The following is a 19,662-nucleotide window of genomic DNA, read 5'->3' as shown; positions in this document are numbered from 1 at the left end:
AAGGTATCGAACACACGACGTGCTTACAACTTTGTTTCTTTATTAACACATGGAGCTAACAGTAGCTGGGGCTTTCGGCAGTAAGTGGCGTCTAATGGCGTGAGGAAATGTAGTTTTTTCACACAAGCGAACGGATTACAAAGCACCACTTCAGTGTTGTCCCATTTCCTATGATTCACTTCTTGACTTGAGCCGCTCTCTGATTCGCTGCGAGATTGACTCAATGCCAACACGGCCGCTGTCACCAGTCAGCGACTCTCGCGAAACATAAACTAGAAGGCTATCAAACGATCACCGTGAAAGAAACGCCGCTACAAATGCAATGCAATGCTTGAAGCATGAAGGTGGAAATATATAATACAAATACAAATAAATGTGCACAAACTCACCGGCGGTGTAAACCTGCCGCTGTCAACGCTCTGGGAGGTGCATTTCACAGCATTCTGCCTAGCGGTCCTCCTCGCCAGCTGTTTGCTCGCCATTCATGCTCGTTTGCATTTGATCGCTAGTCTGATACGCTCCCGCTTTTTCGGTGAGGTCTTTTGTGTTTATTCGTTATTGGATCGTTTTTGTTCACCACTGTAAATAAGAGCACTGAAGCAATAGGTGTAAGTCGCCATTTCTGTTCAACCCGTTTTCTCCTGTTTTGTTTAGCGTAAGAAGCTAGGTTAGTGGCTGTCTTTTCTTTCTTCTTTTTCATGATCAGGATTTAGTTAGCGGGCGGGGTTCAAGCGTAGATTCCTTTTTTTTGTTGTTATGGCCTGGGCTTACTCTGAAACCGCGCTTCATCTACATTTTGTACATATTCATTGCGAGTTTGATGGTTGTGTAAATAAATTTGTGCCACTTCTGAAATTGTGTGGCTCGTTTTATGTTACGCCCTTCGCGAGCCGTCCTTGGGACGTAACACAAGCGAACACAACAACAACTATGCCACGACTATTGCCATGAGTTGGCTTTCGGCTAACGTCGCTAGCTTCTACTGTACATTCCACAACAGTTGGCAGCTCTGCTTTGACAAAGTCATCAGTCATCTATCCAAAAATCACACTTACTTTTTGGCAAATACTTGATCATAAGCAGACCGGTTAAGGAAGCAGGCATCTTTGAAGTGTTTGCAGCCGAGAAGACTACTCGATGATGGCGTGAAATTAATTCGCTTCGTGCGAATGAAAGATGTCCATTTACGTGCCCTGCTATCCTTTGGCCACTCATACAACTTTTCGTTTGAGTGAGAACAAATCATTGCCACACACCGCCGTGGCATCTTACCGAGAAGCAATGCAACAAACAATACTGTTCTATGGCGGACTTCCCTCGCACTTCCCGGTGTGACGTAATTTCCGAAGATTGCCGAAGAAAAGCATTTTCGTTGTCAAGGGCGTTGCTATGGGTTAAACAAAGAATCTGGAAGGGTTGCGTTAAAAAAAATAATGAAAATATGCTTATAATTGTTTAGCCACTGATATTATTCAAAAACATGGTTGGCCAAACTTAGTTCACATTTCCCCTTTAATAAATACTGCTGGTACTATTACAAATGGCAATTACACATAGCAAAACAAATAAATTATTAATAAAAATCATAACAATAAAATATTAATAATAATAATTCCTGTAATAATGTAACAAATCAGGTTCTGATGTGGCGGCTGTGTTTTCTGTGCTGTACCTGAATGCACCGTGTTGCTGACGTGACAGCGAGGGAGAGGTGCGGTAGAGATTTTACTTTCTCTCTAAATGTTTTGTTGGGAACACAGTCAACTGCGGCGAACAGTAGGCGTGTTGTGTTGCACGAGTTCTGAAATAAATGATAAAACCTGACGAAGCTGGCGATTTCTTTGATGATGTTACCAAAATAATAATTGTCACTTTAACTTACAAAGACTGGCGAACGGAGGTTGGAGCAGGACTGTGGAGATCGTCAACATTCTATGGCCGTATTGTTTAGCTAGTTCACGGATGCGCACCCCATGCTCAAATTTTTCTATCATTTCCATCTTCATTTCAATTCTAAGTGTCACTTGTTTCCTTGTTTCACCACCTGCACTAAACTTCTTGGAACCGGTGTTGATTTCACTCACAAGAAAATCCACAGTGCGTCCATCTGCGGCGCTGTCATGTCGTCGTATTTCGAGCATGTCGGATGTAGCAACAAATGCCGAGTCAAATTTTATGTCGGATGTCGAAAACGTCGTGTGTTGAAGCAATCGTATTTTAGAGGTACCACTGTATTATCAAATTTGCAGGATAAATTTGAAATATGAAATGGAAGAGGTGATGACATTTTGAGATTGTAAGTTGAAAGGTAACAGAGGTCAGAAAATGAGTTTCATGATGTACAATGACAAAAAGCTGCATTCTTTTCTATTGTATTCTAATTCAAGAAAGAATAAATGAATAATCAAATTTACAAGATATGTTTGTACTATGCAACGGAAGAGGTAATAAAAGTTTGGAGAAATGAGATCAAAGGTCACAAAGGTCAGAAAAGAAATCTCGCCATTTCTTGTTTAAAGGAAAATGTTTTGGCTAACTTATTTAATACTTTAAAGGGCATGCTCTCGATACCAAATATGGCGATGCTTTCAATTTGGCTGCTCAAACCGGTATCTGCTCTCTCAGGGTGCTCCATTAGTTTACTGTATTATCATTCTGTTAATAATGATAAATCAAGGATTAATAAAAAGAACAATAACAGGCACCTGGCGCTCCACTTTACAAACACGCCCCAGCATGCTCATGTCCTCCAGCAGATCTCCATCAGACAACAACTTTTCACGAATCTTCTTGTCCAGAGGGATCTGACCCTTGCCAAGGATTTGGTCCACCCTAAATACCACAAAGACAGAACATAAAAGATAAATTCATAATTGTGTGTCATGTTAAGTATAAAAGCTATAAGCGTCAATTAGACATTAGTGAACGTGTGATGTATTTCATCAATGGGCTACTCTATTTTGTTTAAATTTTACAAGCCGATCTATATGATGTTTAGGTACTGTTATCTTTTTGACCAAATTTGACCAGTGTGCCGCATATCTTTAACACATGACATAACAAAATGTACAAAAAAAGGAAATGTCTTCACCCATACGACTACAACAAAGCCAACTGAGATGCATTATCATTATAGGATGAGAATTTCATCCTCTGAACAATAGATGGAAGCAAAGTGCAATGGATTGCAGGGCATGCACACGGAGGCTGGGCTCAATTCATTTTCAACTCTAGCAGCTCAGTGAATTCAGAGTACGTAGTAACACAAATATGGTGCAATAGCACGTTTTAGTATGAGCTTCATCCTTAACAAATAGAATCAAAATGAACTGAACCCATTTGAAGTGTATGGGCACTCTGACCCTTGGGTGGAGTTCTTTCTGCCCTGGTTGTAATAGAGAGGCAGAGAGGGGGAGGAAAAGGTCTTGGCACGGCTGCTCAGGGGCTGTGGGCCTACAATCATGTCCAGCCTGTGAGGAAGCAAAATGAACACACTTACACAAACACGCATGCATGAAGTATGGATGCATATGCAGTCATGCAACAAACAATCACAGATGGGAATATGCAGTTGTGCTCATAAGTTTACACGCACAACTATAATGACATATTTATTAGCAATATGGGGAATTTAAGACTGGCAACTCTACTCATTACTTCCCATATCACTCTATTTTGCTTAATAAATAGGCTACAGGAAAATCTCAGTACAACTTAATTTGAATCTCATTTAAAAAAAAAAAAAAAAAAAAAAAAAAAATGGGAACACCATTTATCATGCTAAAATATGCAAACTGACCAGCACAAGTAAACACCAACATAGAATTTGTTTACTTGCACAAATATTGATTGCCAACATAAAGTTGCAATGATTAATAAATTAACTTGAGTAATTCGATTAGAAAATAATCTTCAAAACAAATTTTGCTGCCTCCAGGATTCGTTTAATTAGTGGCGTTGTAATGGTTTGTTTTGAAAGTGTTTGCTTTTAGTTTTATTCATTTGTGTGGATACACTGCCCTCTTGTGGCAACAGTGAAAATGACATAACTCATCTAACATGGTTGGATCAAGCTGCTTCCAGTTAAGAGCAACATAGAGTTTTAAGTTCTGTTTGAGCTAATATGATTTTTTATGCATTTGTAATTTAGTTTTGAGCCATATTTAGCAGTTTTGGTGGGAATATGTGTTTAAAGTATTGCAAAAAAAAAGTTAGCATTTTACAGCATTTAAGCTAGCGGACTTTTGCTATTCAAGTTAGACAATTGTTCTTTTGTTGTACTTTGATCTTCATTTATTATTATTTTTTTATACCGTTTGAGGCTAAGATCAGGTATTTTAATTATTGCTCTTGTGAAATGAAAGTGCAATTCTGCATAGTTTGAAAAAACTCAGAATTTTATTTTGTATTGGCATTGTATGCTCTTTTGAAAGTGCAATCTTAGCAAGCCTTTGTTTTACATCTCCCAGAATTTATTCTGCAATGAATTAAATGTTCCCAATCCGATTACTCAATTATTCCAAATAACTAACTGATAGATTAATCGATTACTTACAGTGCTGGCCAAAAGCATTGGCACCCCTGCAATTCTGGCAGATAATGCTCAATTTCTCCCAGAAAATGCTTGCAATTACAAATGCTTTGGTAGTAATATCTTCATTTATTTTGCTTGCAATGAAAAACACAAAAGAGAATGGGGGAAAAAAATTAAATCATTATCATTTTACACAAAACTCCAAAAATGGGCCGGACAAAAGTATTGGCACCCTTTGAAAAATCATGTGATTCTTCTATTAATTTGTGTAATTAACAGCACCTGTTACTTACCTGTGGCATATAACAGGTGGTAGCAATAACTAAATTACACTTGCAGTGAGTTAAAATGGATTAAAGTTGACTCAACCTCTGTCCTGTGTCCTTGTGTGTACCACATTGAGCATGGAGAAAAGAAAGAAGACCAAAGAACTGTCTGAGGACTTGAGAAGCAAAATTGTGAGGAAGCATGGGTAATCCCAAGGCTACAAGTCCATCTCCAAAGACCTGAATGTTCCTGTCTCTACCGTGCGCAGTGTCATCAATAAGTGTAAAGCCCATAGCACTGTGGCTTCCCTAGATGTGGACGGAAAAGAAAAATTGACGATAGATTTCAACGAAAGATAGTGCGGATGGTGGATAAAGAACCTCGACTAACATCCAAACAAGTTCAAGCTGCCCTGCAATCTAAGGGTACAACAGTGTCAACCCGTACTATCCGCCTGCGTCTGAATGAAAAGGGACTCTGGTAGGATACCCAGAAAAACCCCACTTCTGACCCAAAGACAAATAAAAGCCAGGCTGGATTTTGCTTGCCTAAACTTTTGGAAGAATGTTCCCTGGTCAGATGAGACAAAAATAAAGCTTTTTGGGAAAAGGCATCAACATAGAGTTTACAGGGAAAAAACAAGGTCTTCAAAGAAAACAACACGGTCCCCACAGTCAAACATGGTGAAGGTTCCCTGATGTTTTGGGGTTGCTTTGCTACTTCTGGCACTGGACTGCTTGACCGTGTGCATGGCATTATGAAGTCTGAAGACTACCAACAAATTTTGCAGCATAATGTAGGGCCCAGTGTGAGAAAGCTGGGTCTCCCTCAAAGGTCATTGGTCTTCCAGCAGGGCAATCACCCAAAACACACTTCAAAAAGCACTTAAAAAAATGGTTTGAGAGAAAGAACTGAAGACTTCTTAATTGGCCAGCAGTGAGTCCAGACCTCAATCCCATAAAACACCTGTGGAGAGATCTGAAAATGGCAGTTTGGAGAAGGCACCCTTTAAATCTCAGAGACCTGGAGCAGTTAGCCAAAGAATTATGGTCTAAAATTCCAGCAGAGCATTGTAAGAATATCACTGATGGATACCGGAAGTGGTTGTTCGCAGTTATTTTGTCTTAAGGTTGCGCTACCAAGTATTAGGCTGAGGGTGCCAATACTTTTTTCCATTTTTGGAGTTTTGTGTAAAATGATAATGATTTCTTTTTTTTTTTTTTTTTTCATACTCTTTTGTGTTTTTTCATTGCAAGTAAAATAAATGAAGATATTACTAACAAAGCATTTGTAATTGCAAGCATTTTTTGGGAGAAATTGAGTGAGCATTATCTGACAGAAATGCAGGGGTGCCAATACTTTTGGCCAGCACTGTAAATAATCGATAGCTACAGCCCTAATCTTATACAATTCAATACCTCAAATGCTACTATTTATTTAGCAATTTCAATATTTTTGACACTTTCTTATCACAGACTTAGGCAACAGAAATATTAGCAGCAGCGCTCATGAAGCACACACAATCTTCACCACTTCACAAGATTAATAATTAATATTACAAATTACAACCTCACTGACAGTGTTGATAAAGCATTATCTTTGGCAAAATAAGCTACATAGTTTTTATAATGGGTATCATTATGAAGGCAGCGTTGTGCAAGTTGCTGTAATGCGCTTGCTGGCCCATGTATGTAAGAAATCTTAAATGGAATATCAACATTAACAGTTCAACAATTATGAAAAATGTACAAACCATGGAATAAAATGACTTTCCTACCTGGTTTGTAGACTCTTGATGCGACACAACATGTCCAGATGACCTGCAGAGTACTGTTCAATCACATCCTTCACATCATAAGGGCGCAGAGTTTCCTTGAACTTTTTTTTTGCGACATGGAACTTCATTATTCTAAGGGAAGAAAGGTGTTTTATGTCAACTAGAATTTTGTCAAAATAAGCAAATAGTATCAAGTTTGTTTTTCCTAGAAAACTAGAATTGGCTCTGGAGACTTCATTGTCAACATGGTGCTTATTTCACAAGTCTAAATGTTCCACTGCTCACTCTTTCCTCACTCAAATTCAACCATCCTATTGATTGTATAATCACTACATTGCACCCAATAAAACCGTGTGCAAATAAAACATCCCTATGAAAAATATTTCTTTATTTTTACACCTGCAAAACTTCATGGCCAAACTCAATAGTACGGTATTTGGCTGAACGCAAGCGTCTCTGCGCGGAAGAAAAGGAACATGTGTATCTGGCAAGGACGGACAGCAGTAAAACTTTACAATGAAGCCAGTGTAGGATAATAATGAGAAGCAAGATTGCTCAATGGATAATCAAGCTGTGGACTTGTTTTGACCATTGTAAAAAAATGGAATCCGGGTTGAAATGCAATAAAATGCACAAAAACACTTTTTAAATAGCTAAGACCACTTTTATTACTGGGCTCACCTGATTGCTCTAATGGCAGACTTGACAGAAGGCAGCAAATCATCCACTGATATCTCACAGTGGCAGCCTTTCTCATCAAAACCGTCCTCTCCCGCCATGTTAGAATCTGCGGAAAGAAAAACACATTTACAATTAAATGTAGGCCTGTTTACAAATACAAAATACAAATTCAGTACCATTTGGGACTGAATAAGTGTAATTTTTCAAATCTACCGATATACAATGCTTCAAATATAACAATGAAAAGATGAAAAGATTTTTTTTTGTTTCAATTAAATTTTATGGCATTGATCCCCTCAAAGAAGGTAATAAAATGAAAAAAATATAGCCAATTATCATAAGCATATCAGCGATCCAGTCAAATTAGATAAGATCTGAGCCCTCTAGACCTACCTTGAACAGGGTGACCAATACTGCTGAATCAATAACACTTTGTGTTATTGCCCATGTAAACAATGACAAAAATGTTGTTTTTTCTGTTTTCTGCTAAAAAACCTAAGAAAAATAATTGATACATTACTAGATAACATTGTTATATTTTACTTTTATATGATACTCATTTGTGAATTTGAAAATACAGTGTGAAAATGGCTATTCTTAAACAATACAATATGTTTTAGAATTTTTTTTTTTTTTTACTTTTGCCAGAATTCCAAGGGCTGAGAGGGTGAGAAGTAGAGTCAGGGGTGTGAACAGACCCCCCCCCCCCCCCCCCCCCAAATGTAAAAGATGAAGTTTCATTTCATTGAAATGAATAGAAAATGTTATTTTTTTAAGTTTCATGACAATAATGTCTATTGTTTACAAACTATTGTCAAAAATTGCCATTTTGGAATATCAATTACTCTGTACTCATTTGCTCAACCTTGATGTGCAAAAGCTAAAATGTTACATTTTTATGATGAGTTGTCAAAACCTTCCTGAGATATACATTTTAACAGTAATCACTAATCAAGCAGCGTGTGCTATTTTCCATATTTGGCATTTGAAATTCTTCAACTTAAGCTTGTTATGACACAGTCAAAAATGTAAAAAAAAAAAAAAAGTTTATGACATAATCCTTTGATGATTTAGGAATAAAAAGATATGCAACAAGGCATGTTCGAACAATTTTTTGTTTATAAATACTCATAAAAAAATTAACCCCTAATTTCACAAAAAATGCTCAGTGTAGGGTTAATTTTCTCATGATATTATATACTAGGGCTGTCCCAAATATACAGGATGTATATGTATATATAAATATATATATGGCAGAAAACTGACAAGACTGAAAAAGCACTTTCTGCTCTTGCACTACTCTTCAAAAGAAACTGCTGTATTTTAAGCCAAAACAACTGTTGTGTTTGATAGATCAATATGTCCATATTGTGCCATAGCAGATTCATGGCACATTAGGCCCCCGAACTATTTTTAATTTGCCCGTTTTACCCTAAAAATCCCCGTTTACAGACGTCGCGCAACCGCTTTTGTTTCAACCCAGCCATAAAACGAAGGTAATTAAATATATGTATTATTCAAAATGTCTGTCATTTTTAGCTTACAATCATTAATTGATGTCTAATATTTCGTTAAAATTATTTTTTTTAATTCATAATTTCAACAATCTCGCCTTTGTGGCGTTCTGTTTCGACACTCGGGCTCTTGCGAAATACTGCTGCTGTGAAATTAAACTAGCTTCAAGTTGCTATAATTTCTCGCTGCGTATCTTCCTTGTAATGTTGTCGTACATGTCAGTGTGTCTTTGAAAACAGAGAATGCCTCTTTGCAAATGAGGCAGACACAATTGTTGCGTATTGTACTGAAGAAATAGTCCAATATCCACCTATTCTTGAAGTGTCGGCCATCGCAGTCAACTTTTTTTTTTTAATTGATTGTCGCCATTTTAGAAAATTGAAAGTAAAGGGTCACATGGGGTAATGTTGCTTAGAGTGCTGCTCTTAAAGTTTTTCAAAGTTTCGTGAGAATAGGCTGAGTTTCTGTGGACAAGATAGTTGTAGATATCAGGGTAGCAGATGTCAGGCAGAGACGGCGAAGACAGTGGGTCGAAAAATATCGATTTAGGCATCAAATATGGATCTGGCGAATGGATAAACTGAAGCTTTTCCACATAACGCCTTTTATGCAACGCATCCAAAGAGTTTACAGCGTCTGAAAGCACTGGGGCTTCCATGAATTGCACTATAAATTGCACGACAAATTGAAACCATTGAGAATACAGATAAACAATGACGGACAATATGGTGGCTGGATACAGCGACACGTCATTGTGTGACGTTGGTGAGTAGGGTCTATAGTCTGGAGCGGCTGTCGGCTGCTGCTTCTTCCTCTATGTACCTCAGCGCGTTGTCCCGCATTAATAGTAGTTCGGGCAAAACGTGATGCTTAGAGCTGGCAAAATTAAACGATTCCTCGAGGCGAATAAAATTACTCGGATCAGTTTTTAAACTTTTTAAAGGTGCCCTTTTTTTTCCCTCTGAGCACCTGCCCCCCAAATTGTCTAGGCACGCCACTGCTTTGATATTACAGTATATACGCATACAAAAAAAAACATGTACTGTATGTCAAAAATGGGGGAAGGGAGTGACACTACTTTGCGGATTTTCACTTACGTTCTTGTCCCCATTAACCGCGAAATTTGCGCGATCACTGTAATCACATATCAGACATTGAAGCAAGGCAGAAAATTGAGGCAATAATGTTTAACTTGAAATGGAATTATCTTTGTTCACACAATACTCAAATTGTGGTGTTTTATTATTTGCATTTTTGTTCTCTTTGCATATGCTTGAAAGGAGTTAGTCATTGTAATTGTCAGGTGTGTTGCATCCTTTGATGGTGTAAATGTGATAATCAGCCTACACTCAATAATATTCAGAGACGAATTGAATGCTATAGATTTGGATGGCAAGGCCAGAAATGGCCCATTGTCCATAGTTTGGACAATAGAGGCAATAACAGTCACTTTTATGAGTCAAATGTAATAACCACTCACCATCAGTGGTGGAACGCGACTGGCTTTTAAGGCGCAGTGAGGGTCTGAAGCGTGTACGATCATTGAAACTCCAGCTTTTTTGAACCTTGGCAGGGCTGGTGCCTTCGGTACCAGCCTCTGCCACTGGAGAACGACGGTCATTCATTGAAGATGTCTGCCTGTTCTTGATGCTTTGACCTCTTGGGCTAGCCATCCTCACTCGTTCCTTGAAACTGAGTTTCTGGCTGTAAAATGCAAAGAAAATGATAAAGGGCGAAACAGAAGAAAGCGCACGTGAGAAGAACAATATTAACACTGACATTAAGTTAGGTTAAACGTATATAGCAAAATTATGCCCATATTGGTTCAAGCGATGTTAATGCATAGCATCATTAATTGTATCGATAACTACAAGATAATAATGATTAGGCAAGGGCCGCAGTGGGGAAAAAAACAGCATGCATTGCAGCAAGATGCAGGGCCAGATTGGGGAGTTCTCACTCTCTATAAATATATTATGTACATATTATGTATGTACTGCAGTGTTTCCCAACGCTTTTTGAGCTGAGGCACACTTTTTGCATTGAAAAAATCTCAAGGCACACCGCCAGATGAAAACTTTGCAGCCTATGTTAAAAATATAAAGTAATTCTCATCAAAAGGAATCAAATAAACACCCCAAAAAGTACAGTATTTCAATATCTAATTCACATATATTAAGCACTCTCAATATGACATCAAAAGCAGTTTTGTGTACACACAGACCTTACGTTGCCAAAAGTTGAAGCACATAAACTTCCAATTCACGTAACGTAAAAATAAGCAACAAAAATACTTTGATCTCGTAAAATGACTATTTTTCTCTTTAGATATTACGATTTTATTCATGTAATGGTACAATGTATGACTTAATTCTCGTAATATTACTACTTAAATCTTATAATATTACAACTTTTCTCTCGGAGTACTACAATCCATGACTTCTTGGCAGATAATTTTCCACAATTGACCAATATCTGCTTAGGAAATACTAATACTCCATTACTGTGTAGCAATACAGTGATCCTGCAAACTTGGTGCCCTCAGTCCATCACATAATTTTTTTCAATTAAAAAATAAATAAACAAAGTATTTTATTTAAAAAATGTACGATACATGCACATGTATATCTAATTTATATCATAATTATTACATTCGCAGTGCGTAAAAAACATTTATAAAAATAGGCATTTACATATAGTTTTTTTTTTTTAATTATACTTGGGGGAAAAAAGGGAAAAAATGTCTTACATGTATCTCTTTCCAATGTTGTTAAACATGAATAAATACATTGAACACACTCCCGACAATTTTTATAAAAATTATCCAAACAATGATGAAAATAATTTTCAAGGGGTTTGGGGGGGTGCATTAACCGGGAAAAACGAGGGATCACTGTAATTCAGTTATGTCCTTTCTGGAAGACATTTGCAAAGCTGAATACATAATTAATACTAATTTATATCTTTGCACATTTTCGGATCTATAATTGATAAATATTTGCATGTTATTGCTGTGTGTTGCTTGGTTGTTATACTAGCATTTAGAATTTTTTATAATGGTCTTATAAATAAGCTATTATTACATTTTAAAACAGATTTTATTATTCTTTTTTTTATTTTTACATGTTTGCTATTCATAATGTAACCTGGCAAATAGAAATATATGGGAATATTTTTAAGCAAAAGTAGCACTCATTTCTCAGGCAATCAGACCAGACAAGGTGCACGTTAGCGTCTGAACTACAATATGAAACCAGCACAATTCTAGCAATTCTAACAATTCTATTCTCATAATCTAGTATATACTGTATAACCATGCACCAATATTTACGCTGTGTTCCAAATTATCATGCATGTGCAATTTTCTGGTTAAAACTTTTCTACTTTATATGTTTTTATTTGCTATTCAGATCACTGAAGACACTGATTAAAGGAAATCTATTTAAACAGACTGTGCCACATTATTAATAAATGGTAGGTTGTTACAATAGGTAAAAAGGAGGATATTTTAAGAGGCGATTAGTCCATTACAACCCTCCCCCCCTAAAAAAAAAGCAACAACCACTACTCAATTAATACAAATTTGCATGCTTTTAATTCAATTCATTAGTTTTTGATTGAGCGTGGAAGCTGGCTCATTCCGATAACGACATAATTCAGAAAGTATCTGTCAGTCAATTATTTAGAGACCGGGGCAGGTATTTGAAGCTAGTGACTCTGATCTAATTGAATTGTTAACTGTTATGTGGCAATGCGAATACTATACAGTACATCAGAACAGATTCTTTCGGATTGAATTGGTATTTCTTATATTTTAGAATAAGATCTACATAATGAAAAAAGCACTTTTTTTTTCTTTCTTAACCTTTTATTTTTAAACTGTTTATCAACAACAGCAAAGACAATAACAACTTCTACGGCTCCTCATAATTATAACAATAATAATGATAGTTGTATTGAGATCCTTTAGTCTACACTTATAGATATTTTTCTTTTATCCCAGACAATTGTTTTGGGTTGTTTTTAGTGCTGTCAAATTTATCACGTTAATGGGCGGTAATTAATTTTTTTAATTAATCAAGTTAAAATATTTGACGCATTTAACACATGCGCAGAATGACCCGCTCATGCATTGCCTAAAACAGACTACAATGAAGCCATTTTTTGAACATTGAGAGCTAAGAGGCAGAGAAAGACGCAGGACACAGGCGTTCATTGAACCACGCCGTTAATTGGCATAAGCTTCGGTAACTCCCTCAAAACAGGCATAAGTATCATTTAGTGAAAGCACAACAAAAATAATATTCCTATCCCTCAAAAAAATGTTCACTAAAAGAAAAGCGCTTCAATCATGTAGCTCAACAAATACACTGGATGGCAATATTTAGTCACAATATACAATCAGAGGTCTCGTACGTTGTGAAGCCAGCACTCAAATGACTGTGAAGTACAATGGATAGACCAGTAAACAGGGAACTACCGCATCAGTCGGGGGACAAAACACACTCATTGGCTTGATTTCTAAGTAATTTAAAACTCGCCATTGACACCTTGTGGTTTATTTCAATCACGACCTTATGTAGTTAAAGACACTGTGGAAGAACTGCAGGGAGCCCTGTAACATCACCGATCGGCGATGTCAACAATGGCGAGCTAATAGTTATAGTTATTTTTTTGATTGAAAATTTGACAAATTATGTAAAACGAAAACATTAAGAGGGGTTTTAATATGAAATTACTATAACTTGTATAACATTTATCTTTTAAGAACTACAAGTCTTTCTATCCGTGGATCGCTTTAACAGAAAGAATGTTAATAATGTTAATGCCATCTTGTGGATTTATTATTATAGTAAACAAATACAGTACATACTGTATGTACAGTATGTTGAATGTATATGTCTTGTTTATCTTTCCATTCCACCAATAATTTACAGAAAAATATGGCATATTTTAGAGATGGTTTGAATTGCAATTAATTATGATTAATTAATTTTTAAACTGTGATTAACTCGATTAAAAAATTTAATCGTTTGATAGCCCTAGTTATTTTATTTACCTGACATGTTTTGGCGTACTTCCGCCTTCATCAGAGTGTCACTGATGTTGGTGTGATGCGTCTTTTTCAGCTGATTGATGCAGCTGACCATTCACTCCTCCAGGATACTGGTCCAGGTAGTAGGGAGCATGTACGCCCCCTCGTCCGTGTTGATGGTCCTCGGGCCCGTTTGCGGATTTCAATGGCCTCCCTGATCCAGCACTGATGTTTGTTTTCCTTGGTGCGAATGACTCTGGCCTTTTCCCAGTCCATAATGTGGTTTTCCCTTTTGCAGTGGTCGGTGATGGCTGACTTGTGGTGTTCCTGTTGCGCTTGTTCTTTAATTGCCCTTGTTTGTCTAATTCCTATCTTCTTCCCACACTCTTTCTTGTGTTCTGTTTTTCTTGTAATAAAGCTCCTCCATGTCAAATCTGACAGGTGAATCACGCCTTCATCCATCAGCTATAAAGACGCGTCACACCAACATCAGTGACACTCTGACGAAGACGAAAGTAGTCGCCGAAACCTGTTAGGTAAATAAAGCAACCTCAAACAATTGTCTGGGATAAAATAAATAAATAAATAAATAAATAATAAATAAAAAATAATGATGACGTAGGGCACATGTAGGGTTGATTGAATATGTTTGGGGTAAACTCTTGCCCTATCTGGGATAGGCTCCAACACAGGCCAGTGACGATAAGTCTTATATAATAATAACTGTAATAATAATACAAATTTGAACATACCAAAATGTAAGTAATTCTGCGATTGTTATCATGATGTTTTTGTAGAATCTCCATAAGTAAAAAGCTAAATATTGTTAAAAAAACGACAAAAAAACAACTCATTGTGTGTATATATACATATATATATATATATATATATATATATATATATATATATATATATATATATATATATATATATATATATATATATATATATATATATATATATATATATATATATATATATGGTTCCGAAGTGGAAAAGCAATCAGTCACCTCCTCTACATGGATGATATCAAGCTGTATGCCAAGAACGAGCGTGACATCGACTCCCTGATTCACCTCTCGGGAATATACAGCAATGACATCGGGATGTCATTCGGACTAGATAAGTGTGGGCGAATAGTATCCAGAGGAGGGAAGGTGATCTCAACTGAAGGGGCTGAACTACCTGAAGGCAACATAACTGATGTGCAGGACAGCTACAAATACCCGGGGATCCCACAGGCAGATGGGAACCATTAGGAAGCAACTAGGAGGTCTGCCACAACCAAATACTTACAGAGGGTGAGGCAGGTCCTCAAGAGTCAGCTGAATGGCAAGAATAAGATTCAGGGCATTAACAGCCTTTAAGCCTTACCAGTAATCAGATACCCTGCCGGCATCGTATTCTGGCCGCTGGAAGAGATGCAGGCTAACGACATCAAGACAAGGAAGCTCCTTACAATGCACGGAGGGTTCCACCCTAAGTCCAGAATACTGAGGCTCTACACAAAGCGGAAAGAGGGAGGCCGAGGACTAGTGAGCATCAGAGCCACTATCCAGGAGGAAGCTACATCCCTCTAAGAGTACATCATGAAAATAGCCCCGAGTGATGACCTGCTCGGTGAATGCCTCAGGCAACAGAAGCTCAGTAAGGAGGAGGACCCTGAGGCGATCTCATGGAAGGACAAGCCCCTGCATGGTGTGTACCACCGACAAATTGAGGGGGTAGCTGACATGAGGAAAACATACCAGTGGCTGGAAAAGGCCGGACTGAAGGACAGCAAGGAGGCACTGATCATGGCAGCACAAGAACAGGCCCTAAACACATGATCAATAGAAGCCGGGGTCTATCACACCAGACAGGACCCCAGGTGCAGGCTATGCAAAGAGGCTCCTGAGACAGTTCAGCACATCACAGCAGGGTGTAAGATGATGGCAGGCAAGGCATACATGGAACGGCATAACGAGGTAGCAGGCATAGTGTACAGGAACATCTGTCCCAAGTACGGACTGGAGACCCCGGAGTCAAGGTGGGCGACACCTCCAAATGTAGTCGAGAACAACCGAGCCAAGATCCTGTGGGACTTCCAGATCCGGACAGACAAACTGGTGATGGCCAACCAGCCTGACATAGTGGTGGTGGATAAACATCAGAAGACAGCAGTAGTGATAGATGTAGCAATCCCGAGCGACAGCAACATCAGGAAAAAAAGAACACGAAAAGCGGGAGAAATATCAACGGTTGAAGGAAGAGTTGGAGAAAATGTGGGGAGAGAAGGCAACAGTGGTGCCAGTAGTGATCGGGACACTAGGGGCAGTAACCCCCAAGCTGGGTGCATGGCTCCAACAGATACCAGGAACAACGACCGACATCTCCGTTCAGAAGAGTGCAATCCTAGGGACATCGAAGATCCTGTGGAGCTCAAGCTCCCAGGCCTCTGGTAGAGGACTCGAGCTTGAGAGGAGAGACCATACCGCCCGGGTGGGCGAGACAACGATTTTTTTATATATATAAATTAGGGCTGTCAAAATTATCGCGTTAACGCACGGTAATTAATTTTTTAAATTAATCACGTTAAAATATTTGACGCAATTAACGCACATGTCCCGCTCAGACAGTATTCTGCCTTTTGGTAAGTTTTACAGCAAGGTTTTTTTTGTGCTGTCTAACAGCGAACTCTTGTGGTCGCTTTGCAACATGGTTTATTGCTTTCTTGCCAGTTCAATATGGTTGCATGACGTCTCGGGCTGACGCCTACGTTGTAATGTTGTGCTTATATGATCCTTGGACAAGATTTGTCCGTAAGTATGGTTGTTGTAAAGAATGTACATATTATGTTAGTAGGCGAAATGTTATATTTTTTGTATGAGATATTTTTTGTTTATGTTTAGTGAACCTGTATAGCGTGCTAAGCTAACATTGTTGCTAATGCAATGCTTGTGTACTTTTTTTTTTGTAGTTTCACTACGGTCTAAAGAGGACAATGGTTTGAGGCCATTTTATTAATAAATCAGATGAAAAAGGAAGTCTGATTATTAAGGCGTCGTTCACTAGCTGTCTAGCTTTGGAAAAAGTAGACGCTTCGGAGTGAGGACAGCATACAGTAGACAGATTTAAATGACAGTAGAGTGAAATGCCCACTACAGTCCTTATGTACTGTATGTTGCATGTATATATCCATCTTGTGTCTTATCTTCCCATTCCAACAATTTATTTTACAGAATATACATATAATTTACAGAAAAATATGGCATATTTTATAGATGGTTTGAATTGCGATTAATTGCGATTAATTACGATTAATTAATTTTTAAGCTGTAATTAACTCGATTAAAAAGTTTTAATTGTTTGACAGCCCTAATATAAACATATATACATACATATGTACAGTATATATTTTTTTAATTATACTTTGGGAAAGGTGGAAAAATGTTTCTAATATGTATCTTTTCCAATGCTAAATCTGAAAAATTACATTGAACACCCGCAAAAATAACAAAAAAACATTTTTTTTTTTTTTGTGGTGGGCGGGGGGGGTGCTACTTCGCGATTTTTCACTTATCGCGGCGGGTTCTGGTGCCGATTAACCGTGAAAAAACGAGGGATCACTGTGTATGTTTTATACTCTGCAACACTCCTGGAAAAAGCGGAAGAGAAAGTACTGTAAAAAGTACAGTACTGTAACAGGTTTAGAAATTTTGTTTAAATAAAAACAAAAAAAACATTTTTCGGTATCGGCTCGGGACTCAGTATCGCCAGATTCCCAAAATCAGGTGACTTGGACTGTGGTGCAAAAATATGCGATCAGGACATCCCTAATTGTGCTATATTGTATTTACCACATTGAAGACTGTAAATTCCAGTGACTCTTAGAAAAAATAACAAAACACATAAATATTTACTAATTTGGAACACAGGGTAGTACAGCATTCTCCAAAACATGTCATTGACAGAGCAGCGGTATACTTATGTTTCCAAGTAGAACACCTCCTCAGAAGCTTCTCTTTATTACTATAGATTTGACTGAAGAAAAAAAAACGAAGGCAAATAAGACATAAAATGGGTGGCGAGAGAGAGAGTGGAGAGAGAGAGTAGTTGCTTCAAAACATTAACAGTTGTCCCAGTTTTAAAAAATAAAGTATTTTGTGCATTTTTTTTTTCTTTTATATCTCACTGAATCCACTAAAGGTTCATTCTAGAATTGGAGGATATTTTATGTCCCACATATAAAATCATGCAAAGAAAGCAACACATCGAGGCTCTTGAATAACTGTGGAATGGCTGTAGAGTTGGTGAAAATATTGTTGGTCACTTAATGGATGCTGATGTAATTTTCTGTCTTTCTAGTACTGGGTTCCAAAAGCTGCTGGAGGTATGCTCTACTTATATATTATATTTCATTACTTAATATAGAGCAGGGGTCGGCAACCTATGACACGCGTGTCAGCACTGGCACGCGAAGGGTTAACCAGTGACACGCGAGGGCATGGCAAAAAAAAAAAAAAAAAATGCGTGTTATGTTCAATGTCGGTTGTAGCTTTATCACTTGCTCAAGCGCCCCATCTTGTGGCCGTTTTATTTATTGGTTCTAAAACAGTAGAAGAAAAATGCAAATAGGAAATTCTTCAAATGGGATTCAGTGTGTTACATGGCAGCTTCACTCTCACAACTTGAGTGGCATTTGTGTTCTTTAGAGCAACGTCTGTGAGTATTTTGTTGTCAAATTGAAAATTACACTCTTTATATTGTCTTTAGGTTGCATGTTTGAGGGGAAATGTGTTTGATATTTCTAATTAAGAACTACTGAATACAGGCTAATTGTGTTTGCATATATGGATGGCATTTTGTTATTTGCAGCATTGTTGCTGATTGCATGTATTTTTTCATTGTTTTAGTTTCATAAAAAAGAAAAGAGACACATAAAGGATTACTGAACACATCCGGAGTGTGAACCTTTTCATGTTTAGCTGTTTGGATAGCGGAAGTGAGCCCATTTACAATGTGCCTTTTTACCGGAAATTAAGGCATTTTCAGTTGTGCGCCCTGTTATTTAGGGCCTTTACGGGACCGCCCCTCTCACCCACTCTGCCTGTGGCGTTATATGCGAGCAATAATTGATTTTGAGCACACCTCCAGCTCTTCCCCAATTTCTCGACTCCTGCGCTTGTCGGATTTTTTTTCTCTGCGCGTTTAATTCAGCCCACGCTACTAACATGTCACGAAGCCGACCAGTCAGAGAGCTGGCGGAAGTACACTGTGTTACCAATTGCACTTTTTGGTAATTGCAACTCTGCACCGTAGGGTGTAGTGGACAGGCGATTAACGTGGCTTGTTGTCGTCGATTCGCCCGGTGCTTATTACTTCAGAGAGGTGGTGATGTGTATAAAAACACAGTGACACGTTGGATGGTATTTTGCTGGAGACTTTTATTAACAAAACTAAAACCAGCATGGGACACAGCCACGTGTCATGGCGCTCTTCGCACAACTCTCTCTCAACACCTTGCTCCCTGCCTCTCTTTTTCTTATGCTTAACTAGTAAACTGGTCATACTGTAGGGGACAGCGGCCCCTTGGGGGTGCCGGTAACAACTGGTTGGCTGGTTACTTCCGCTTGCTCTGTGCATTATGTCTCGGGAGCGTTGTGTGTGTGTCGCATAACAAGTGTCAAACGCAACTACGAGACGAAACATGAAATTCATGGAAAACAGGGCCAGGGATCACATTAAGGTAGTCATCTTTTGTATTTGTTATATAAAATCTAAAATTGTGCATAGAATTCACTGTTAGTGAAAAAGACAAAGTAGTCGCCTGACTTTGAAGGTTAAAACAGCCCGCTCTGTACTGTGAGAGAG

At 38.0% G+C, this 19,662-nt stretch overlaps 1 protein-coding gene across 6 annotated transcripts in view; it reads right to left on the bottom strand.

Moving 5' to 3' along the window:
• Positions 1 to 19,662, bottom strand: part of LOC130919999 (potassium voltage-gated channel subfamily KQT member 5-like) — a 203,622-nt gene that overhangs the window by 9,279 nt on the left and 174,681 nt on the right. For 4 of the 6 annotated variants that reach the window (XM_057842709.1, XM_057842712.1, XM_057842713.1 and 1 more), the window contains exons 10-14: positions 10,255 to 10,478; positions 7,260 to 7,365; positions 6,579 to 6,710; positions 3,363 to 3,470; positions 2,706 to 2,832 (exon numbers count right to left, since the gene is read on the bottom strand). In XM_057842709.1, the coding sequence (XP_057698692.1) occupies positions 2,706 to 2,832; positions 3,363 to 3,470; positions 6,579 to 6,710; positions 7,260 to 7,365; positions 10,255 to 10,478 (697 nt within the window). Of the gene's footprint in view, positions 1 to 2,705; positions 2,833 to 3,362; positions 3,471 to 6,578; positions 6,711 to 7,259; positions 7,366 to 7,435; positions 7,445 to 10,254; positions 10,479 to 19,662 lie in introns of all 6 variants that reach the window. The other 2 variants (XM_057842714.1, XM_057842710.1) reach the window with 2 other exon arrangements.

This window comes from Corythoichthys intestinalis, chromosome 8 (assembly GCF_030265065.1).
Source record: "Corythoichthys intestinalis isolate RoL2023-P3 chromosome 8, ASM3026506v1, whole genome shotgun sequence".
NCBI lineage: Eukaryota > Metazoa > Chordata > Actinopteri > Syngnathiformes > Syngnathidae > Corythoichthys > Corythoichthys intestinalis.
This window is presented reverse-complemented; position numbering and strand designations above follow the sequence as displayed.